Genomic DNA, 26,012 nt, shown 5'->3' on the forward strand with positions numbered 1-26,012 from the left:
CCCACAAATGCAGAGAAGCACTTTTCTTCAGGCTCTGGAAGGGTTATAAGCAGTTAAATTAGCTTTTTTGATATGTAATTTCAAATTGCTTGTTAAACCCTTATTTTTCAGCTAATGACCTTTGCATCAGTGACATTGCATGCGTAACATTAACAAGCAATGAATAAAGACAACTTCTCTCTATTTTTAGGAGGGGAAAGATGCCAGACTTAAGATAATTTAGACATCTCATGCATTTTTTCATAGAAATTATTAGTAACTTTTCTTCTGCAGAACACACAACAAATTCAAAACTTCTGTTATAAAAGTGCTTGGATTTGATGATTTGATGTGTATTCAAATCTCATGGATGCATATCAGTGTTGAAAAAATTTTTTCCAGTGATGGGTATAGGAGTTGCACCCCACAAGGCAATGAAAGAAAGAATAGTAAAACTACTGCTTTGTTACAGAACAAGTAGAAGAAAAGCAAAATACCTAATAGAACTTCCAGTGAATACTCTGCTTGAATATATGATGGCTTGGTCCTTATATTAGATTGGAGATGCCACTACTGGGTATAAGTATGTTTTATTGTTTGCATAGTCATTTGTAAATCCACTTTTCCTACTCAGTAGTTTCACTCATACAAGCTCTTTGGGTAAAGAATAAGCATGGCTTAGACCAGAGAATTAAGGATGTCAGGTAAAAAGAGCATCCAAATGAGAGCAGGATGAGCACAGTTGTGGCTGCCCTGCTCAAATAGGGCCTTTGTGATGGTGCCAAGATGGAATGTCCTCATCTTTTTTGCTGTGTCTCCAAACCTGGCCAAGGTGGCAATTTTCCATGAGCAGAAAATTGCTCATGGAAAACCAATCTTTTGGTGGCCTGGGCCTGTCATTGCCCCTCTAGACCCATTGCACTCTGTCTTCAGATAAACTGGGCTCTGTCCCAAAGAAACTAGAATTTAACTATCAAGCAGATGTACAAAATCTCCTTTAATATTAAAGTGGGGATGCTGAAATAGTGGCAATCTAAGTCTGCACATCTGTAGATACTGAAATTAAGAGTTCACTTGTACTAGTGAGGCTACCTATCTCACAGACTCATTCTTTCTACCTTCAGATTCAAACAGGCTACATTTTATTAAGGTTTCTTAAGTTGTGTGTTCAAGCTTTCCTTTGTGCCTTGAAGGGTTGGAGTGCTTTATCTTTTAATGAAAGATTAGATTATGAAATCATCACAAGACAGGATCTGGATAAATCTTGGATATCTACCTGTTTGGTCTCTGCCATAACATAGCCCTGTACTGAAACCTTTTGAGTTTGAAGTCTAGTTTGAAACAGTATATATCCTAAGTTAAGTCTGTTGCAGCATTCGTAAAGAGCATCCATCTGGGAACAACTGAACGGAAAGCCCTTGCTTCTTCTCTTTCAGTTTTTGTTCATAACATAATGTTTCTTTTTCCTTTTAAAAAAACCCAATAAACCAAACCAACACAAAAAACTCCAAACACAAAACCCAAAACCACCAGCTGAATATTAAATCCTTTTTTGGGGTTACCATGGGTGCTGCTATCAGGAAGCTGCCAGGAAGAGTTCTGCCATGTGTGCTGTGTAGCCTTTATGGTAATGACTATGTCTCAATCAGTTGTTTATTTAAGAGGAAGATATCTTTAGTTTTTGGTACTCTGCGCAAGTTGTCTATAAAAGCTGCTAATGAAAAGGACTCATAGATGTCCCAAAAAGGAGATAGAAACAACACTGATTTTCTTCTGCTATTTGAAGTGTTCCTGACCCTGAAGGATATTTCTCTAAGGCCAATGGAAGTAAATGTTGTACAAAGAGATTCAGACCCATAAACTCTCCATGCCTTTTCCTGTTAGGACATTATTCAGTGGAATTCATTGTAGGACAGGCTATGTGGAGTACTTATTTAAGGTTGTGAAATCCTGACCATCTGGAAGGCAGACAGAGTGCTGGAAAACACACTGCCAGACCTGGCTCAAACCCACCCAGCTAATTAGCATCAAAGCTTTGTATTTGCATCATGCCCAATGACTTCAGGCCTTCTTAAGCAAACCAGTGCTCAGGCTATGGAAGCAGCAAGTAAGGGTTTGTTTACAACCCTGAGTACTGGTTTAATTAACTCATTTAGATCAGTTTAGGTTGCCAGTCTGTACCACTGCAAGGTCTGTTGTAAGACTCGGGTCTACTGAATTGGACATGTGTAAATCAAATCATATAACAACAGCGGAGTGAAAGGGGTGCCCAGATGGATACTAGGGGTTTGATAATGAAACAAAGCTCTTCCCTTTTCTTGAACTGTGCTACAGCTAGAGGCAGCAGGAAAGTTAATCCTTTTTCCTCACTGCTTGGCTCCAGCTTTTCTCCAGTAGGCCTGAGTGGTCCAGCAAGCCAGTCTGGGTCTTTCTAGAGAGCCCTGTGTGCGAACTCCAGGCAAAAAGGAAATATTTGGGCCTGTAGATTCCTGACCCAGACTGGTGTCCAGTAACAAAGATGTGCCCAAGGCCCAGAGTAGTGCTTGTGTTGTTGACCCCATCTGTTCCAGATGGTGACTGATGAGGAAAAAGATGGCTTTAGACAGGTAACTATTGTAAGCCTTAGCTCATGCTGCCACAATGCTGAAAACATCAGAAACTGTGAATTCAGCCATCCACTGACATGTGCATTGTATTTGTGTACACAGAGATGTAATGCTTAAATTAACGAACAAAATACTTAAAACAGAAAGCAGGATGGGAAGGATTGTCAGGAAGGAACACAATAAATTTTCCACATGGCCTGTATGACAGAGACAACAAAGTGGTTTGCATCTCTTTGTGTAATGGGCAATTAAATGGGTTGGAATAAAATGTGTAGGGTTTAATGGCATCTTTCTTCGCCTTTAATCTTCACCTAAGTTGGAGAGAAGCAAGATTGTGGCATGGATAACCTTGTGTTAAATAGATTGGCGCTTACTAGATACAACCAAGACATTATGAGGCCATCTCTGACAATCTGAAATGTTTTCTTTCAGGTACACTTTTGAAAAAATTACTTACAAAGGAATAATCTCATTTCTTTTATGTTACTTCTTTTTTAATATAAATAATCTAATTTAGACTGGAAAAAAGAATGCATGAGAGGCTTCTATATAGTTCTGAAGCTGTTTTGTTTTTCCAGATTTAATTGTAGGTGCATTTGGAGCTGGAAAAGCTGTTGTTTACAGGTACGTGGTAAATCCAATCGATTTTTTTATTTTACAGCTTTGGCGGGAGATCTGCAAATAAACAAATTTCACATTCTTGTGTTTCCCTGGTGCAGTGTGTGAAAGATGCTCGTTACAGATGATAAATTAAGCATCTTGTGAGAAACAAATGCTTTTTTCCCATGCTGAAAACTTGTTATTTTCAATGAAAATTTCCATGCTTAGTATTAGCTCAAGAAACTTACAGAATGTTTGACTCAGTTAATTGTAAGAATTTTAAAAAGCGTAACATTAAAAATTAATTTATTTCCTGGGAGAATGGTGCTAGTAAGAAATTTTCAAGTGACTGATTCTTCAGAAGTCATGTACATTAAGATGTGAACTATTAATTGGAAATAGAGACTGCTACTTTTAGCCTCAGTTTAGAAAAAATGTATGAGATCCCATTCTACAGATCACAAAGTTGTGCTGACTATGGATTTTCACTAAATGCACTGTTTAATTAGAGGTATAAATTAAAACTACCAAATAAATAAACAAAAGTCTGCTGCTGCCCTCTTAATCTTGCCATGCCAGCAGTTCTTTGGATTTAAATATTCACCATCCATTGCTGCAAACGACGTAGTCATATGTCTTGATTCTTGTCTGTCTTCTTGTTGTCTATATTCCCAACAGTACCTGACTGAGAGAAGGCATGTTCTGCTTCTTGGCTGAATGTTTGTCAAAGCATAAGAATTTTGTAAAACAGGAATGTTCCTATTAAAGAATCATGCAAATACTTCGCAGTGCATAACTTTGCAGTGGCATGAATGACTGCACAGAATATGAAACACTGGAGAATTAGATCCAGTGTGTATTTTAGATAACAATAAAAAAAGTCTTCTATTTAATGTAAGAAAGTGAATAGCAGGAGGACATTTCCTGGCCAGAGTGTATCTAATATGCAGTTTGTCGTATTGGAGAAGCAGATTTTTATTAACTGAAATTTGCTAGAAAAAAGCTTTTCCCTGTTTTTCAAAAATGAAGAAAGTAATTTTATTTTTTAATGGCTTGCTGAAGTAATATAGAGAAGTAATCAGAAAAGCTCAGCTGTGGATTAAAATATGAGGAAGGTAATTGTGCAATAAGATGGTTTTGCCAGAATTCTGTAAGTTACTGTAAAATAGTACTGCTGTCTTAAAAAATCAGAATGTAGACCCTTTCTTGTTTTCATTTGTCTTCTAAATTGCTCTCAGTTATAGATTATCTCATTACTTAATAACAGATTGTTATTCAGAGGGATGGTTCCCATCATCACAACTGTGTATTCACATACTCAGCAGAATTTTGTGATGGTTATTCCAGGTTTTCCAAAGTCAATTGGCTCAAGATATTCTAGATCAACTTCTACTTTAACCAAATTATATTTATTATTTTAAGAATCTTAAACAGAGATAGCAAGTCTGAATATGTCACTGTTAATGGAAGCAGTATAAAACAAATCTAACAGTATAAAATAATGGCCAAAGGACTGCTGTAAATTCCAAAAGGCAGACTCCGTCCCTTTGTGAAAACCCAGTGTTAGGAAATGTGTCTGATTTGCCTTGGTCCCAGGACACGCATATTGTTTGACTATAGGATACTGTTTCAGTGATGCTGTTAACTTGTGATTTTTTTGTGAAGAACATTCAAAATGTCACAGTAGGAGGTATTACAGTTTCTGACTGAAAAAAAAAAGAGTTGTTTTGGGTAGGAGCAGTGTTTGGGTAGTAGTGTTTTCTCCTAAGTAACCCTACATTTCCATCTTCTTTGTGGCCATATCAGTGAAGTGTTTTCTCTGTACTAATGTGCTCCTTCTGTATGCAGTGAACCTTATTTCTGTCCCTCAGAGCCAGACCTGTTGTGACAGTAAATTCTCAGCTCATTCTGAACCCCATGATTGTGAATCCCGACAACAAAACTTGTCAGCTGCCTGGTTCTCAGCTTTTGGTGGCCTGGTAAGTTCACAATTAGACAAAAACCATTCTCATCCTCTTTCTCAAAGAACTTTCTATTCCTAAATTTTTTTGCAGTTTTTTGTTGAACATGTTCAAAGTTCAAAAAAAGTGTTCAAACATGCTATAAGCACAACAGAAGACCCTATAAAGAACAGAGTTCTTTTTGATATCTTCCAGTACTTCAGAGATTATCAAAATGAACTAGCTAAAAGTTGAGTCCCTTCATAATTTGAGTCTCCTTCTGCATAGCAGAATGCTTAGTGTCTTCTAGGATCATGCTGCAAATTCATGTGCAATGTTTGGATAAATGAAACATGGAACAGCTAAGACAGACAAAACACCAAAAATTGATCTATCAAAACACACATCTTTGCTGAGAAAATGTAACATTGAAAGTGATGCAAAGAGCTGGTGGGTCCACCATTTTCTGTTAGAGAGAGACCTCAGTCCTGTGTGGAAGACAGAAGATATCTGGCTGGCCATCCTGAGAGCAGTTCACAGGATGTTGTTGCTGGCCGTCGTTGGTCAGAGGAAAGCTTCCTTTTAGTGTGTCGTACAGGACAATTTTGCATATATCTTTAAAAGAGAAAGCCTCCACCACAGTAGCATTTAACTTTGAAAAGAAAAAGTACATTCAAAAACTTGGAGCTAATTAAAACAATTTATGATCCATTACAAATATAAAATGCTTGCAGGACAGTTGGAGGCTATCTAATAGCACATAATACCACATAAAGGCACATTTACTGCGCTAGAAAAAAAGTTACTTAGGGCCCCAGGAATGGTTGATAAAAGAGGCTAGGACAAATACATAAGAAACTGTTTAAAAGTGGAAATCATAACAAATGAGGAAACTAAAAACAAAACAGAGCATAAACACATGCAAGTTGAATATAAAATACCACTAAGTCCTGCCAGAGGGACTGCGAGGAACAGATTTCTAAGACATAAAAACTACTCATATCATTTCATCTAAACACATCAGAAGCAGAAAGCCTGCCAGGATGTGGGCTGGATGAAAAAGAATCTCAAGGTGTAAAGGAGGACTCAGAGGATAAGGTGACTGCAGAAATTTTGCATTGCTTTTAAACCAGAGGTGGTCAGAGGGATTCCCCACAACAGAGACATTCTTTATGAGTTCTAAAAATCTTCTGAAATGTAAGAGTACACAAAAGAGTTTGTAGAACAAATTGGTAAATATGAACTGTAAAAAATAATCATGACCAGAAGCAGTTTATTTAAGAGTCATAAAGGAACGCAACTCTGATACACTTAAACCACTAAATCTGTGGGCTTTCAGTGCATCTGGGTTAGGGCTGTCAAGAGATTTTCGCTTTTGCACTGCTCTCATATTTGTCATAAAGTTCCTCACTTCTTCATCCTGTGTAGAAAATCGTAGAGATCAAGATCCATCCTGATTTTTTGATACAAGCACCTTTTGTTTTAATAGATGATATAACAGCAAATTTAAAACACTATCACTAGGTTGAAGCATGTTCATTGATCCAGATTATGTTTTTTCAGAACTTCAGTTTTTAAGATGTTTTAAGAGTGCTTTATGCCATAATGGAAAAGATTTCAAAAGCATAACATTTACTGACAGTGTACTGAAAGAAAAAAGTGGCTTTTTGCACAAGAGAAATAAATAAATCATATTTTTTGAAAAAGTATTCCTACTGTGAGATATTGTTTAAAAAAAAGGGAGAAAAAAGAAGGTATGCTCCTTTAACATGTAGTTTTTTCATTACTATTTATTTTTGTGTTACAGAAGATGTTTAGTTCATACCTACAAGAGTTTTAATAGGAGCATAATTTAATTTCTGTCTGCTTTATTCTAAAATACTCTTCCCTAAAGATTTAGTTTGTATTACAGAATGACTGAAGAGCAGCTGCTACTTTCCATGCTGTAATTTTTCTCTGTTTCTGTAGTTGATATAAGCTTGTATTGTACATGTGAAAACAATTAGTAGGGAAACTCCAACAGGCAGAGAATTCCTCACTCCCATGGGATAGATTTCTGTATCTTTTAGCCAGCTGTACAACTTGTATAAAATGTCTACTGACTGACACTGCAAAATTAGAATTAAAGGAAACCTCCTACCAGAAAAGTTTCAGGAAGTGTGTGTGTGTATGAATAATGTAGATTATTGTACATTTTCAAGTATAAGGAAAACATTATTTTTGCATGATATAAATTGGAAAGCTGGAGCACAGAGAAAACATACACAAAAACTTGCACAGTCCTAAGAGAATTGTCTTGAACTTCTAGTAACATATAATTCATTCCCAGAACTAATAAGTTTGGAACAAATTCTGCCAACTTTGAAGCTATTAAAGAAAATGTAAAAAGACTTTTTTTTTTTTTAAAAGCGTGAAAGATGCAGGTTAATTTCTGTAAAAAGGGGTAAATAAATCAAACATTTACATTTTTCAAAAGCTGTTTCCACATCATATATTTTATTAAGTCCAAGACTGGGTTCCACCTATCAAGAGGTCTAATTTATCTTTGCATTGGTATTTTTATTACCATTTGAGACCTGATTATCCACTAGCCACTTTGTTGCTACGTTGTGCTTAAATGTATCTGTAAATGTTATTTACTCTGCCTCTCACTATCTTGAGGTAGTGTGCCAATACTGTAACTTCCATTTGGCAGAGGAGCAAGAGGTCAGAGAAGTTACCTCATTTACCAAAAGTTAATTAGCACAGAAGTATCCAGTCATGATAAAAAGTCAATTTGCAGGATATATTTTTTATTTGTTAGTGGTTTTCAGGTATATGAGATATTATCTGAGGTATTATCTGAGATACGCCTTGTAGGCTTCTTCAGGGAACCCAGCTATCCACTTTCTGTAAGGCCACTAAACCAGAGGCAAACTGCTTAAAATTTCTGATCCTCAAGTTCCCACTATCAAAAAATAATTTGAAAAAATGTTGTCATGCTTTTATCTCCAAATGTGTTATTATTAGTAATAAAATATTTATAATCTTGAGTCAGCTTGATTCAGTAAATGAAACATTTCTAAATACACTTAAAAAAAAGCTAAATACAAAACTCCTACCAAAAATATAAAAGCCAAGACCAATAATGTTTCAGCCCTTCTGAACTGTATAATTTTTGGACTGTTTTCCTAATTTTGCTCCTTTCCGCTCCTAGTATTTTCTTTTCCCATTGACTTAATTTGAAACTGGATGTGGTTTGTGCCCCATGGATATGGACCTAAGGGCCTTTGCACTCTGTTGAGATGAGATTGCCATAGACTGTTGGCCAGCCTGACTCCATGTCAGATAGCAAAGTCATATGAACAAGAGTCAGAAGATGCCAACCTCACATCTCAGTGGCTGATGGGAGGAAAGTAAGCAGATGGTGACAGTCACTCCCCAGGAAGGCTATTGCTCTGTTGCAGAGCTCTGCAGTGCCAGGAATGCAGCTGGGTAATTTGATGCTACTAGTTTTAAGTAGCCCTGGAGACATCCAAAAGGCAGTTATTTGCATTATCTAGCAGCCCTTGTTTTACCACAGCCTGGCCATGTGACGTAGCCTAGCCATGGAAAGCCTTCAGTATTAAAGCTCCATGTTGGTCACTGTGGGTCACTGGGTCAGACTTTGGAACAACAAAATATAAAAGCAGGCCAAGTATTAGAGCATCGTAATGTATATATTAATAATATATATTGTATATATAGCAAGTATATTGACTTGCTTTTATGTATTATTCTTCAAAGAGGAAGCAGGTCTTTTTAAAGGTCATTCAGTAGGTGATAACAACTTCTGCTATTCTTCTGTAGAGGTTTGTGACCTTGCAGGTTGGGTACCTCACACAGAATGGCAGTCCATAGCATCAAAACTTAAAATGCCTTTCTATCCATTCTTCCTCTTCATGTGCAATCCTGTGTGCTAAAGAAATTGTTAACAATGACAAATGACATCTGGTAGGATCTGGTCATTCCTTGTTTTTCACTTCCTGAAGTAAGTTTCCTTTTTTTTTTTACACCTACTAGAATAGGTAGACCAAAATAAATTCTTTCTGGTACAAACTGTAGTCCAGAAAACATTATTTGGGGGTAACTAACTTATTTTTCTAATAATTTTGATTAATATTGGGTAATTTGGTTTGATTTCTGAAGAGATTACTCCCATCTATGCTGTGAGTAGTTTTTTAAAAAGGGGAATATTTTTAAGCTTCTTGTTCTAATAATATTAAAAATAAAATTATTTCAAACGAACTACTTTGTTGCCCCAATATTATGAGAAGCTAGTGTGTTCACTTTTAAGGCTTTCCCTCTATTTTGTAACTACAGTCAAATACTATTCAAACCATGAGCTTATAGTGATGACAGACACTGCAGAATAAATGCGATATGGGGATCTCTTCAGAGAGGCAAGATTGATAGCACATAAAAGTTTGTATGCTTTAGGATGGTGGACTGTTTCCCAGTTGTCTTCTATCTGCTGAAGTTTTCTTCCTTTGATTGTTTTGTTGATTGCTCCTACATGCAAGCTTGAAAGCTCAGCTGTGATATTTCTTAGTGTGCCTAGGAGCCAGATCTTAAATCTCATAAATACTTTAGACTCTCATCCTCTTTTGTGGTCTGCTTTCCCTCTGCTTTTCTTTTTCTCACAGCTAACGCATCCCTCGACATCTCCACAGCATCTTCTTGTCAAGGTGATGAGCAAATCTAAATTTTTTCTGGGTTTGTGATCGAAATCTGTGACGTTTTTAGAACTATTTCTGAACTAAATATCCATAAAATCACAAATGTCTGGCAGAATTCTGCATGACCAGAGGCTGGGAGACTCATAAACTCCAAATTTTTGCTTTTTTGTGCTGCCATTCCCTTTTTGACATGCTCTGCCTGGAGTGGAAGGATTAAATCTTGGCTTTTACAGTGTTACATGACTTCAGTTATCAAATGTGTATAGTGAATTATTCTATTCATTACAGCAAAATAAGCATACACTGAAATTGTGCTGTTTAACAGGTAAAGCATTTCAAGCTGGATTTTTAACTCAACTGTTTTTTTAAACATGACACTGTAAAAATTATGTGAGACTTCCAAAGCAAGATCACTGAGTTTAATACATGATGGCATTTCATGAGTTTGTATTTGAAAAAATAGACCCTTATACTATGACATGCAAAGACTGTCCTCTGAATCCTGGTGTCTAAATTGCATGCATGCAATCACACAAGCTTTTCTCATTTTTGTTCTTGTCCTTGTGTATTAGGAAATAATTGGTTCTTCATGTGTTAACTCATAATTGTGAAGTAGAAATATGACTGAATTTGCAAGTTCTGCATGGACCATAATGTCATTTGAAAGCTACATTTAAATAGAGTTTAATGGCATAAGACATTTTTTTTGCCCAAGAGAAAGGTGTTTAATACGGTCATGAGAGTGACATGTCCCAAGCATGGCACAGTTTCATTAATTTGTCAGAGAAGCAAGCGTGTAATTAGGATGTGATTACAGATTATTTTACAGATTACTGGTTTTGAATCCACTGCATGGAGAAGTTAGTATATAGTGTAACAGTAGGCAGGCTTTTAAGAACAATGGCTAATTCAAATATGTTTTTATTTAACCCAAACTGATTTCACATCTTCCAGTGCTGACATGAAATCCATGTTTAGCTGAGTCTTCTACATACAAAACAAAACATTTTCTGAAGCCACGAAAATATTCTTTAAGAATGATTGGTAATCGGGGACACTTGCAAATTTTAGGAAGTCCCAAATCTTTTATCTGAGAAATTTTCTTATATTATACAGGACTTCTGTGGGAATAAAAGTGTGGAGAACTAAGTCCTTGTGGAGTGTCACAGCAAAAATCAAAATTCAAGAGCATCTTTCCAGTGAGATATTTCTTGTTTTGTCACTCATCAGGGAAGTACACCCTGCTAATAGCATTAACAAGCATCATTATAATTTTCCCTAGCCATCCAGATTAATTTGTGGAAGCTTTTTAAAAATGTGATTCAGTTAAATATTTATATAACTTGCATAGGTTATTTACAAAGTGAAACTCTTCTATAAGCATTTATAATTTTTAGGTTTTTAAATTAATTTTTATAGTAAGTCTTGTTATAAAGTATCAGCCAGTAAAACTCTAAAAGGCTTCTGTCAGTTGTTGAGCGTAACTGCAAATCTATTGCCTCTCTTACAGAGAAATGGAAGTAAATGTTTATTATGAGAAATAACTAGTTATGGCTGAGGTGATGTTTATATAATACAGTTATAATTGTGGTGTGAATATTGCTAGGCTCAAAAAAGCTTGCTGCACACTCTGAAGAGGCAAATGAGAAACAATTAACTTATTATGTGTTGCATTCTGTACAATGTGTTACGTTCGCATACTAAATAATAAACATGCATAGCCGCTTTCTCTGTGCTTTGATTTATGTCATGTACCTGCCAACTTCTACAAAATTAGCAAATTAAGTACAACACATTCTGGTTAGCCTTGTGCCACAAAAATTGGAGCAATTCAGTTGGTATGTTTGGAACAAATTGAAATCATGAAAGTCTTACAGTAATACCAGTGGAATACATTGGCATCCTGTATGTTTTGATTTGCTAGAAAACAGTTCAAGTGTTGACTACATGCTCAAGTATTTTTCTTATTTGACTATGATGCACCAGAAAGGACTTCTGCACACAGCCATATACAAAGGTTGTTTGCTGAAGCTTGACGTAAGGAACCCAGCTTTGCCAATAGTATTAGAAGGGTGATCTTTGTAGGCTATCTCAACAATTAGTAGGAACAGAGACTCTTCTCCATACTTCTCCCAGGAAGATATTCAGACCCTGTCTTCTTTGGTTATTAGTGAAGCCTAGGAGACTCGCTAATTTAGGGAATATCATAGGTAGCTAAATGCAGATCACAATGAACATCTTTTTAAGAAAAGGAGAAAAAAACTTAAAAGGTATGATTTCTGCTGATTCCCAGGTCAGCTCTCTTTCTGCTAATAATTACTTGTACTTTTTTATATGTAGCTTTACCGTAAGAGTCTGCGCAGACTTTGCAGGTCAAAGTATTTCAGATGAGATAGGTAAGAAATGCTTTATATTTCTATAATCTACTCGTTTTCTTACACCTTGAAAGATGATAGGACTGAGATCCTCCTAAGGCAAGAAAATACAGTTTAAAAGATATATATATATATATATATATATATATAAAAACCCACAAAGCTTGTATTATTCACTTGGTTTTTTTATTGTTTACACCATTTTCCAAATAAAACCAAGAATGTACCCTGTTGGAAAATGTTCTGTTTTGAAAAAAAAAAGTAAAAAAAAAAAATTTAGAGATGGAAGTCCTGCACACATATGATCTGTAAATGAAATTATAAAGCTTAAATTATGCACATTCCATCCTTTGGATCAAAAAACAGTGTGCTGCTAAACAGACAGGCACTTAAAGCATGGATTAGTTTTGCTTGAAAGACTTTGTTAATTAAATATAATACATAATGAATTGTTTAGTATTTTTTCTTTCCATGTTAAATAAATATTTGATTTACTTGTATCCTTTAGTGCTGAAAGGTGAACTGCAATTAGATTCATTGAAACAGAAAGGAGCTGTTAAAAGGACCCTCTTCTTCGATTATCATCAGTCACATCATTACTTCTCCATTGTCATGGAAAGACAGAAACAGCTCCATTGCCAGGACTTCCTTGTTTATCTCAGAGTAAGTTGTTTAAAATATTTTGGACTATCATCATCATTTGAGTAGTGTTAGGGATTTAAAGATAATAATAAAAAATTGAGCCACTGGAAAAGGAAGAACAATTTCCATTGTTCTTAGGTCCCAAAATTACAGAAATGTGAGATAAGAAAGGCCTCATCTGGGTGTCCAGAACATTTTTCTACCTGGGCAAAATATCCTATGTAAATCTTCAGCTCATCTTTCGTCAAAGACTTCCTTTGAAGAGCGTACAGTTCCTCTGTGTACAGATACGTTCGTTTCATGCTCTTCTGGGAATTCTGATTAACTACTGCATCTCCTGATACAAAAATGCAAGACTGCTCTCCCTATAGTGTTCACAGTGGGATAATCAACGAAACATGTTAAATGTCGTACCATTTCAGTTTCAACAGATATTTTAAAGGAGTGTCACGAGCAATATTGGCCTAAAATTAATATATTTTTAAAAATATTTTAAAGATATTTTTAGAATGTTTTTATAAAAATTAAAACTGTGGAACTGAAGTTGTGAAGGAGAAAGAGTCATTGGTCACACTTGCAGCTGGAATTACCTCATGCAATTGAAGCAGATTCCAAGGCTGGTCCTAGAAATACAGTGGGAAGTGAAATGTAGAAGTCCCAAGCATTATGTAAGGAAGTATCTAGGCAATAAAGGTGGTAGAGTTTTACTACTGCTAATCCATATAAATTCTTGGTTATGGAACAAACCAACAATATTACTTCCACACATGCCCTACCTCCATTCTGAAAGGAAGTAGCTGATAGAAGCTGATTCTGTATGTCTGCTTTAAACAGCTTCATTTTAGGCTAATTCTTTGAAAAAAATTCTGAGTCTACTCAGCAGCCAGCTTCTTCCAGATTTGGGGCTGTGGAGGCAATGTTTTCTGGGCATTCCAGTTACTGGTGAGTCACTTTGCTTTCCTAGTGACACTACATACAGTCAGCAGCTGTCAAGGAACCATATCTTTACCTTCAATGAAGACTAAAGTCTGAATCTGTTGCCATACCATATTAATCTGAAATAATTATACATTTTTATTATGTGATTGTCACTCACAGGATGAAACAGAATTTAGAGATAAATTATCTCCCATCAATATAAACTTGAATTATAGTTTGGATGAATCCAGTTTTGAAGGTGGCTTGACTGTGAAGCCAATACTGAACTATTACCAGAAAAGCTCAGTAACAGAACAGGTACGAATTTTGCATGCCACATTTTCTGTATATAAATGTGAAAACATTTACAAATATTATGTGTGTCATCTCCCTTGAAACAGAATATCATTATTAATTTATTAATTAATTAAAAATTTAAAATTAATATAAATGTAGAACCAAGTAGGCCTTTAAAGCATTTCTAAAACTTTGTTGCGTTCATACTTTTGATTGCATTCTAGAATATGTAAGCAAGTTAGCGTGGGAAAGGGTCTGAAAGGTGATACTGTTCATCTAAGGATGTAGTTGACAGTCTAAATAGTCTCCAACTACTCACAAGGAAGGTAACTTACAGAAAGGAGAAAGAAATTAATTCACTAAGGCAGTGCTAATGATATTTAAGATATACGGGTTAGAGATATTTAATTAAGTGATTTGGACTTTGAAGCATGTACTAACTGTATTATATTATTTTTATTTTTCAACAATACAGGCTTACATTCTGGTTGATTGCGGGGAGGACAACTTGTGCATTCCTGACTTGCAGCTTTCTGCTATGCCGTAAGTTAAATAAAATAAGTGATGCTGTATAGAACAAAATACAGACGATGCTAACTGTTTTAACAGAATGAAATATGTAGGACATAGTTCTGCTGTTTGCTATAGCTATTCATTCTTACTTGACTTCCAGATTTTAATTTGCACATCCATTTCATCTAAAAAACCAAAAAAGGGAGAAATATGCACTTGAAAATGTATCTTTGTCAACACATTTATGATGTTTAATGGTTATCATAGAAAAAATAGTTCTCAAGTGTTTTTTAGGAGTGATTCTAGTTCTCTGAATGCCAAGTGATAATACAAATTGTTGTTCAAGAGATTTTAAATTTCTTTATTTCAGTGTGCCAGTAACTTTGAACTTGGGACACAATTCTGCTGAACTCAGTATACAGTGAAGTAAATGAAGCTCAGAATAAAAGAATTTCAAAACATGGCAACAGTTCCTCCTATGAAGGGACAAATATGCCAAGCAGGACAATTGGGGAAGCTCTGACAGTTATCTGACTTTGTGCCATCAAAATCAGTACATAGCTGTGAAAGGAAAAGGCACAGTGCCATTGCAGGTCTCAGGAGATCTTCTGTCATTGTTCATTTAACAATGAGCATGAGGGGCAAACTGGAATCCTCTCACCTTTGGGCCCTTCAGAAAACAGTGCTGATGGGACCCCCGCAGCAAGTAATTCCTCCACTAAATACTTTTGTCTGGTTAGAAAGTAGTCAGGCTGTGAAATTTTATACCCTTAACTTTCAAGTTCTGTGGCAGTCCACTTTGTCCATGGTGGTGTTTTCTCTTGACCTCTTTCCTACACAGGTGCTGGCATACTTTTCCCTGGGGTCTTTTTTTATGGAAAATGTTTTATTCTGCATTCATAGAATATTTTCCAGAAACAATGCTATGAAAGCAAAATGTTCTTCTGCTTTATTCGTACATAAATCATAATTGTGTATGTTTTAACTCCTGACAAGTAGTATGTTCTGTATAGAGATAAAGATCAGCTAATAATTGGAGAAGAAAACTGTGTCATGCTCATAATAAATCCAAGGAATGATGGGGAAGGAGCCTATGAAGCTGAGCTACATATAAAGATTCCACCTGAAGCGGATTACACTGGGGTTGAACGCAACAACAAGGTAAATGAAAACCAAAATGTTAGCGATAATAAAGCAGGAAAACTGAGAGCAAGGTTAACCTATATAGGCTATACCAGGTGAAAGCAACAAGTAGAGTGGTACCTCTTAGGAAGGGAGATTTGACTGACTCTCTGCTATCCTTGCTCACACAGTCCAGGCTAAAGATTGTCCATGTTCCCAGAAGATGGGAAGGAGAGGGCCGTTCTGGACAAAACCAGCTCAGGTCCAGATCCCTGCAATTAACTTAGCAATAATACCACACAAATACTGTCAGGTTTCTCCTAGGGCTAGAGGTATTCACATCATTCAGATTTTGAACTAGTAAACCCTACCAGTAGCAGGGAGTGATAGTGCAGAATCCCCTGAGTGCTTCCAACCTTGCATCCTTTGGTACTATCTCTCAGTCAGAGTTAATGATGAGCCCTGCTGAACCCCAGACACTTGGACACTGCTGTCTCATGCTCTCAGCACACGGGTGTTTTACCATTATTAAGGGTATCCCAGTCTCTGATATGCTGAATGGTTCAACATTAACTGCAGTATAAACTTGACAAAGTTGTTTTCCTTTGTAGTTAATTATTTTATGTATAGGCCAGAAAAGCAGTTATAATGTAAAATGTGCCAGTGTTCACAGAAGGATAATGTTGACTGAAGTCCTGCTGAGCTGTACTGAACGTGCAGTGTTTCTTTTTTGGGTCTGTTTGGTTTTTAAGAGCAAAGACAAAACACTATCCTGCAAACAAGCAGAGTGGTCATGTACTCTCTGTTGGACAGCAAGTCTGAATCACCTCATCTGGACATAAATCTCCCAAGCTGTTGCAACATGACCTTGCTTTTTTCTGTCAGTGCCTGGAATGTTCAGAAGGACCACAAGGGTGAGAGTGGGAGAAATCAAGTTAGTTTCCTTTATAAAAGTAAATGTTATTAAGGAAGTTGAAAGTAACTTACAAGGTATTTCCTTATTCTCCTTCTGTCAGTGTCTTTATTAATGGGCTTTTAACCCAGTTTGGAAAAAATGACAAGAATTAATGATGCTACTGAAGATGAGAATATGGAAATTCTCTGCAACCTCAAGTCTCAGAAGCGTATCTTTGTACACAAAACAAATAAGTGAAGACACCAGCCTCTTTCTGTGGTCTATTTCTATTGTTCTTTTAACATAGCCTCTGTTTTTTTTCAGACTGTGATCTACAAAACTTAAGTTCTCTTTAATACACTACACATGGTTATATTTTTTCTTTTGTTGCTCTTTAGGAATCTTTGGCTATTCTTTTGGCCATTACCAAGTATTTCAGGGGAGGTACTTACTCCAAAACCCACCATGGTCTTCATGATGTTATGATTCCATTAAATAAACAAAAGAATTCACTTCTAAGTGCATTTAGAAAATAAATTGATATTGTAATTTTCTTCAAAAAGACAAAGCTAAAATTTTCTGGCATTTAACTGCTGGTGGAGGTTGGGTCTTGTATGCAGTTACTTTTTTGTACTGCTGTATGTCACTTGAAACTGCTGTGAACATGACAAAGAATATACAATCTTTGTAACTTGAAAAGAAAATGTAGAATGGAAAAACACTTTTTTTAACTCGGGCATTCTTTTATATCCTTCCCATTCCGTTTTCTCATAAAATTCATTCTCTCTAAATGTACAAATTAAGTAATTTGACCACTCAAAACAAGAATTAGCAGGTTTTTTTCAGATTTTTTCCCCGGAGTGATCAGAGGTTCATGTGTTACCAGGATGCTCAGATTCTTAGGGGTCATAGTATAAATAAGTGTAAATTAAAGAGGGACTCAATTAATTTAGCCTATAGGGCTTTAAAAAAATATGTGCACTTGACAAGAGCACAGAAGAAATTATCACACTGGTATGCAGTAAACACAGAGGTATATGGAAAGAAGGTCTCTTGGTCTGTGGTACTCTGAGGCGTGGACCATAGATGAAAATTAATGTTTTGCTGTCAGTTGCAGTGGAGTCCAGATTTCACTTCTTATTTTTGTGTTTGCACTGCACCTGGCCAGTGGGGCATCTGTGACTGCTCCTGAAATGTACTTAATGTAATTCAGAGTGATTTCTGCAGATGAGTGGATTTGTGGTGGAGCTCTTAAAGCTCTGCATATAAAGATTTCAGTTACTCTTCGATGTATCAGTGTTTACAGTACTCTGTGTAGCTGTTTTTCTCCAAACTGCAGAATTTCTTGTATTAAGGCAGAAATAATATTCACCTCAGAGCCAGCAAAACAGGTGGGCTGAGAGCAGAATAGATGAAATGTAATGAGCTGAGTAAATCACTTGATACATTTCTGATGGAACTAAAAAACCTCTAGAATCCAATCATTGTATTATGCTGCCATCATTTCAAAGTAACTATACTCATAGAGGATATTAGGCTACTTTATTATGGCACTACTCTGGATTTAGTCGGTTTAATAGAGAAACAGATTTATCACTTAAATGCTTCCTGTCCAACCTGTTTTTTTTGGAACAATTTATTTAGTCTATATCACTTGAATTACAATTGGAAAGTGTTAAAGCCAGCAACTTGACTGAAAATTCACTTGCCATTTACTCTTTATGGAATACAACGTTTGACCTACCTGAGCTGTCATTATGTTGTTATCTCAGGCCTGATTCTGTAGCATATTATACATAGACTATGCAAACCTTATCAAGAGTAGCATTTTGCAGACATGTACATGATCATATGCAAGTGGAGAGCCAGGTGAATGTGTGTGACCATAAAGTTGGAGGTCAAGGATGTGATTTTGAAGTTTCATTGATTCTTGCACATACTGATAATTCCTTCAGTCAAAAGCTGATTAATGAAATACAATGAATTGCAATGAAATCAAATGTGTTATTCATTAGTTGCATTGTAGAAACACTTAGAAGGTCCAAGAGACCAGGTAAATGAGTAAATCACCACAGCTTTATTAGTTACTGGAAACCCATTGGCTTGTAATAACTGTCCATATGCATTAGGTGTGGAGTTACTGGAATTAGCTGCAGTGAAAAAAGTAGAGCCATGTTATATTACCTCACACTTTCATGGCCAGCAGTAGATCCAGAGACAGTACATACTTGCCATATGGTACATTCTTACACTACAATAGCGTGATTGTTCATTTGAACCCCAAGCCATTGGCTGAATACTGTGTGCTAATCCTTTGCCCAGTGAAAGAGTTCCCCATATTGAACAGCTCAGTCCTGCCTATAGCAATGGCTGGAACCCAAATTATCACAGAATAATTAGAAGTAAATCAGGCAGATACAAGCCCTAACAGGTACTTGTTCCACACCAAAAACTTTATGTATTTTGGCATAACTTTCTGCTATGGCTGGAAACTGCAGACCTGTTGCCCTATCACAACCAGATTTATGTTGCAGTGGAGAAGCTCCGAGCCATTATCCCCATATCTTTCTGAACTAAAGCATGACATTCTCTTAAAATAGGAAAAAGACCTGAAAGCCTTCTTGTCTTACCTGAAAATTCTTAGAATAAGTACATGGTGACTGGCTGGATGAGATGTGATTTGAGCCTTGTGAGGACAAACACTACTTCTTCATACATCAGCTAGATGAGAAGGTAGATTCTGGCACCTGGTACCAAATCCATCCACTTTTCCTCAGAAAATAAAATTGGAAGGTGTTGATGAAGGAAAGAGAGGAGGTGCTCTATTCTGCAGCCTGTTGTGCTTAACTATTCTGGCATCAATTAGTAATTCATCACTAAGACCACCAGAAAGAGTTCCAAGTTTGTAGGCTGCCTGGATTACTTAAAGCATCCAATCATTTTCTTGTTAAAATGCACCCTGGGAGCACATGTGTTAATTGTTGGGGTTTTGCTTCTGCTTAAGACTGCCAAAAAGACCATGTGTTGCTATAAAAATATAAATTGCTACCAGTGGCAGGTAGAAGGGTTTTGTGGCAAAACCTTCCATCTGGTTGAGTTACATATGAACTCAGTGATACTGACACTACTGCATGTGTAAGTCTCTGCTCTTACTTACATCTCGCCTGGTTTTAATTTTTCCGTTTTGTACTTAACCGTCTCAAAAAGGTGATCAGTGAAAAAACAAAGGCAATACATCTTAGTATTGAAGAAATTCTACCACAGCTGACCCTTTGTCACGTCTTTATGCTGCACAAATTACCTTTTTGGTGCTGGTCATATAAATTCTGTGCCATTAATCATTTTCAGTCTAAGAGCATAGCTTCCAAAACTGCAGAAAATCTACTCAGAAAACTATTTGCTTAGCCTGTGAGGGACAAAAAAATGTGTGATAAGAGCTGATTTAAGCTGTGCTGGTCTGTGATACAGCATTAATAAAGAAACTGCCAAATATCAAATACAGATTAATATTTATTTTCAAACATTTAGACCTCAATTTCAACTCCCTCCCGAAACAGAATCAAAACCATGCATCAAGCTAAAATGAACAGTTTTCCAGACAAGGTTGGTTTCAACTGTGTTAACACCCTCTCTTGTCCCATGTGTTGCTTCCCACCTTTAATTGACCAGCTGGAAAGAGTGTAAAAATCCCCCACTTCCAACCCTAGAAAGGCTTGGGAAGGCTATTAGTGCACTAGACATGCTGCATAACAAACTTTGTTTCCTTCTAGCACACTGTAAAAGTGTCAGTATACAATGATGTGTGCACTGAGGGCATGTTTCACATGGGCTCCTTTCAGGATATGCCCTATCTTTTCTTTTAATCTCAGGAAATTATAAGGTCAGCATGTCCATGCTGAGTTTTACAGATAGGAATGAATTGGTAGTCAGTGATCTGGAGATTCCCCAGGTCTTTTTTATATAAAGAGAATGACTTTGGATGTATTGCTTAATCTATGAGAATCACAAATGAGAGGAAAGGTAGTGAGAGAGCCTTATAGCAACTAGCTGCATCTTACGTTTACAAAGCTGGTTTACTTCTGCACATATATGGAAATATTTTCTTTTATTGAATATGCTAGAGAGGAAAACAAAAAAACCCCCACATTGTATTGCTTTGTCTTACCCTGTATCTCCTAATTTCCGCTATTCTGTAGCTGTTCCTTCTTTTATACAGTCTGTTTTGTTTACAGATGATAACAACGAGTGATAAAGACTAAAGGGTTAAAAACACCCCCAAAACATAGGATATATTTTACATTAATGTCTTTAGAGGGAAATTATATGAGTGTATTCTCAAAGTTATTGAACAAATGTGTCTGAGAAATGTTAGGTAAAAACTGGACTTTGAATAGTTGCTGGAAAAACAGTTAAATTATACTTATTGCTGTAAACAGTGAAAACCTTAATTTCTGATAATGTGAAAATCCATCATCTCCTTTGTTGCTAAATTATAAACACAGGTAACAGTTTATGTTTTTACAGAAGTATTTAATGGTGTAAGTACTTTACCATAGGTTGGAAAATAAAGCTCTTGACTTGGTCCATAAAAAAGTTCTGCCAATGCCAGCAACTCACTATAGAGCCTTCTAGTGATGGGTAATACAACTACTGCAATTAACGGGAGGCCTATTCTCCTCACCCAGTTTTGCCTACTCTTTTTTTCTCCGTTGAGTCATTATGGCTATAGGAAGGATTCACAACAGCCAAGTAGTATATTAAAACTAGAAACAGAGTGATCTCATCCTGGCTCTTAGGGTACTGAGAAACTTTCCTGTTTGTTTTTCCCTGGCATCAGTTTTCCCCCATTGTCTGACAATAACCAATTAAATGTTTTGATAGTGCACTGAGCAGGTGTATGAAATTAAAAGAAATGTCACAGTCAAAAAGTCATCACTTTCCTAACTGGATACATTCACTGTGATCTCTGACCTCCATATTGGTGTCCTTTGTTACAGGCACTGCGTGTATTGAGCTGTGATTACAAGATGGAAAATGAAACTAGAATGGTGGTTTGTGATCTTGGGAACCCCATGGTGGCTGGCGCAAATGTAAGGGAAAACCAGATGCATTTAATGATTTTTATCTAATTGAATTTTAAAGGGGAGCAAATGGAAATCTATTCAATTAGCAGAATGTGTCCCAATAAGCAGCGTGTAAAACCAGATTACTTACTTGAACAGGAAATTGTTGGTGTAATAAGAAGCAGAACTGTGCTTCTGAAAAACTAACAATTCGATGTTCTAAAAGATTAATGATGCTAGAGCCTGTGTTTTGTTTCACTTACTGAAAAGAAAATGAGAGTGACTCAATTTAAGTCACAGAAGTTTCACTAGTGTAATGAGAAGAGAATCCCAGTCCATAATGTAATCTGTTTATTTCTCCCTTTTAGTATTCTTTCTACTTCAGATATACATAGTAAACAACAGCTTCTTCAGCCTGACTCTCATCTTGAGTGCATAAGGGTTGTTTTATCAGTTTATATCATGATTTATATCCATTAAAATGTGGTTGGAATCAACTTTTCCTTCAAGTTATTAATGTTACTCTAAATGTTTTTCTAAGGCAGCTATTCATAAATTATTCCACACATTAAATGGAACATCAGTAGCCTTGGTTTTAGACAAAAGTGGAACTGAATAATGACAGTGGACAACCGATAAGGATTAAACATCAGTTTGGAGATTAAAAAAGTGCTCCCCGTTCCACAGTTGTCATCACTTGTCCCTATTTCATGACAAAACAGTTCAGGGAAATCTCAGAAGTGTTGAACCCAGGAATGTTCAGCCATTAATGCCCTTGCAGAGGAATTCTAGCACTGCTTATAAATTCGTAAATGCTATGAGTATTTAACTAAACAAGTAATCCAAGTTTTTATGCCAAGATAAAAAACTGTCCTAATAAATAGAAGCAGTCAGCAGTATGAACATGTATGAGGAATAAACAGCTTTTAATTGAAAACTACCACTGTTTGTATTCCATATTGGACTTGGGGCTTTGCAAAGAAACCAAAGCAAATCTCCTTAGTACCTTCAAAATCCATACTAAGTTAAGGCTTGTCCTATGGAAGATGAATATTTCACTCTTCAGGGTCTCTGTAGAGGAGTGTTTTCCTGGCCTGTTACAACCTTGAAGCAGTTCCTGTCTGACTCTCAATAAAAGAACCAAATGGGTTCTATGATAGGAGACTGGGACTAGAATAAGCTTAGTTGGATCATAAGGTTAGTTTCAGATCAGTCATAGAGCTTTTGAAAGTGATTGTGAGACAGACCAGGTGTCTCATACAGTCATCTGCCTTCATGGTCATGAGCAGTCCCAGTGAGACTCTTTGAGATTACAAGGAGCTGGAAACCATTGAAAAATGAACTGCAGGTGATAGACCTCCTGGGAGCAGGAACCTGCCTGCTGAGGATCCTTTTCTGTAGAACTACTGTGAACTAGAAGTCTTAAGGGGATACTATAAACATTTTCTGGGTAGGATATAGAGAAGAGGTCCAAAAGGTTTTGTAGTTTTTGTTATATTTTACTAAATGAAACGCCTAAAAAGTAGGAGTAATTGAAAACATTTCTGAGAAACAGAGTTTTCTTAATGGGATGATGGGAGGCAGTGATGGGCTGAAGCACTAGATAAATACCAAGTCATGGCAGATAATTTATTGTACCAGAAAACCAGCAAATTTAAGCATTTAGATGCTTAGTGGCTTCCTGATTAGTATCATGGCAGAAGCAAATTCTCAAGATACAGACAGAAGCAGACAAGAATCTTGTGGATGGTTGGGATGCAGAGCCGGGGGGTAGAAAGCATAAAACCCCATGGATTTGGACAAGAAAAGGAAGACTAAACACAAGAGACTAACATTGTATACTGATCTAGGAGTAAATCTTTGTGGTTTGCATATTGTTGTAAACATAAGCAATGGAAAGGTCTGAGTGTGGAGCTACTGGGCTACAGCCCCTCACACTTCTCCCTTTGAATCCAAAGCCCTGTTTCCATGCTGTCCTTTAGCAAAAATGCTAGTGTGAAGATTTCAGGAATGCTATTTGGTGGCCACTAAAGCAGTACTACTCTGACCTGTTTCCTTAGGAATTCCCACAGCATAACTAATCCTGTTCTTCAGAATCAGCTCTAGGGCTGCCATAAATGCACTATTACCAAATATTCCTAAATAAAATACTTCACAAAGAGAGACTTGGACGTAGCAGAATAAAAGAGCAGGGTTCATAGCATGTTTAAGGATATTCTGGTTTATCACAAAAGAGTCCAACCCTTGAAAATTAAGGCATATGAAGATAAAGCATTACACAGCCAGATGGCAAAAGTGTTTTACTATAATGAGTGAAAGCTTAAAGCCAAACTTTATCTTTGAAACCAGCTCTCCTGGAAGCTTAGTGAAGGTGAAAGGACTCGAGCTTTTTCAGTCCAAATGTATTTATGATGGCAAATATACTTCCAAAACCAAAATACCAGCCCTTTGTACAAATTACATAAATCATGAAAGGTTGCTCTGATCTATTTCCAATCTTGCAAAACAATTCTGTTCTGGCAGGAGATCAGTTATTCTCAAAATATTCGGTCAGAAAGGGACTCTTTGTGGAAGTTGTGAGGGAGTGGGAAGGGAGGGTTAGGTCAAAATCAAACATTCCTAAAACTCTTAACTATTGAGTCACTGTAATGACTTTTCAGCACCCTGAAATCCTAGGATTCTTGAAGTGTTTACGATCAACTTCTGCATATGAGGGTTATGTCAGGATTTTGTGATATAACCCATGTGATATTACTGCAGGAGGCTACCGAGTTATCTCACTCTTCATATCTTCAAAATGCGTTATTCTCATCAAAATTGGTATATCTCTGACTTTTTGAAAATCTGTGACCTTAAAATCGTTTACTGGCCTCAAAAATTACTTAACCTTTTCAGTAATATCTTTGTAGTTGAAAAAAGATGAAAATGTAAAAAAAGGATAAGAAATGGGAAGGAAACTCAAAATACCATATGGCCCAGAATGTAAGCTAAATGCCTGTGATACCATCTCACTGGCAAAGAGTGCTCAAAGTACTTATTTATGACACTGAAATGGGTCAGACTGACAAGCTTCCTGATGCCTGTTCAGTGGTCTTAGCAAGTGAGATGTCTGGTTTATTATAAATTCTGGTAGAACCATTTGAAAGTTAATAGAAATGAATAGAAATAAGGTTAGATAACTAAGAGATCTTGCCTATTTCTTGGTATGTATCAAACATTCTTCATTCAAGAGCACAGAGTTTTTCTCATGCACTGTAAGATGCTTAAAAGATGCCAGCCCTCTGTCTCCCAGCATACTCCTAGATCCTGTCAAACATAATAACAGATTACAGTTTACCTGTAATAGCAGAAATGTCCTATATTTCAAAGATACATGATGTTACCTAATGTGGAAAATAATGCAATTTTAATGAAACTAACTTCACTTGAAAAATTTTAAATAAAATTAAACTATTTGAGAAAACAAATGTCCTACTAAAATAAGGATGTTGAGTGCTAAGTTACAGGCTCAAGCAAACTCAACTGCTTTGACCTCAGTGGATTTTCAGCAAGAGCATGTGAGCATCTTTGCCCCATTATTAGTAGCAGTGTCAAGGGCTACTTGACATTACAAAGTCATACAACCATACAAAGGCAACATCTGCAGCTTATCAGACTTGTACAGTAGGAGTGTGTTTCAGTATAAAATAAGGGATTATGCCTCAGGTGTATAATCGATCATCAAAACTGCAGTTTACATCTGCTCTATCTGAGGAAAATTTTCTCTTTGCTTCATCAATCTTTTTACTGCTCTAAGTGGAAACAAATTTATATAGACTGATTAGTAAAAACAATAAGCAAAATGTTGAATTGACTATTTGAAAATTCTTGTCTCAGAGATTAAAAAAATCATTACATTTTTAAAGGTGATTGAAACATCAATACAGTTGTTAAAATCGTGTCCGAAAAAGTGGTCTTAAAAATAGCTTACATCTCTATTCCAAGTCAGCTATTCAACTTCTGTTTAATTTAATGAGAATTATCTTTTCATCTTAAAGATTTTACTTCCAAAAAGAGAGATTAGCTGTAATATAACTATGTAATTAAAATGGTAATAATTCAAAGGTTTGAACTTGTCGTTTCTTTTATGATGACAATATTACTTTCAGCATAGGACAGTTGAAAGAATTAACTGAAACATGTTAGCTAAGTCTTGTTCTGGAGATGGGTTAAGATCCAGTGATGCACCACTACAGATGAGGAAATATGGAGAATTGAATGAAAATTTAAAAAAAAATCCTTGGGAAAAAGGGATTGCTTAAACATCTGAAATGACACTCACAGATGAAAATGCCTCCTCTTCAGTGATGTTGAATCTAGGTCCCG

At 36.3% G+C, this 26,012-nt stretch overlaps 1 protein-coding gene across 1 annotated transcript in view; it reads left to right on the forward strand.

Annotated features, from left to right (window-relative positions):
- Nucleotides 1-26,012, forward strand: part of ITGA8 (integrin subunit alpha 8) — a 116,323-nt gene that overhangs the window by 44,085 nt on the left and 46,226 nt on the right. Inside the window, exons 14-21 of the mRNA XM_074900206.1 lie at nt 3,164-3,209; nt 5,057-5,164; nt 12,163-12,218; nt 12,706-12,860; nt 13,938-14,075; nt 14,530-14,597; nt 15,581-15,728; nt 21,582-21,674. Of these exons, the coding sequence (XP_074756307.1) occupies nt 3,164-3,209; nt 5,057-5,164; nt 12,163-12,218; nt 12,706-12,860; nt 13,938-14,075; nt 14,530-14,597; nt 15,581-15,728; nt 21,582-21,674 (812 nt within the window). The remainder of the gene's footprint in view (nt 1-3,163; nt 3,210-5,056; nt 5,165-12,162; nt 12,219-12,705; nt 12,861-13,937; nt 14,076-14,529; nt 14,598-15,580; nt 15,729-21,581; nt 21,675-26,012) is intronic.

Source organism: Athene noctua, chromosome 2 (genome assembly GCF_965140245.1).
Source record: "Athene noctua chromosome 2, bAthNoc1.hap1.1, whole genome shotgun sequence".
NCBI classification, from domain to species: Eukaryota; Metazoa; Chordata; class Aves; order Strigiformes; family Strigidae; genus Athene; species Athene noctua.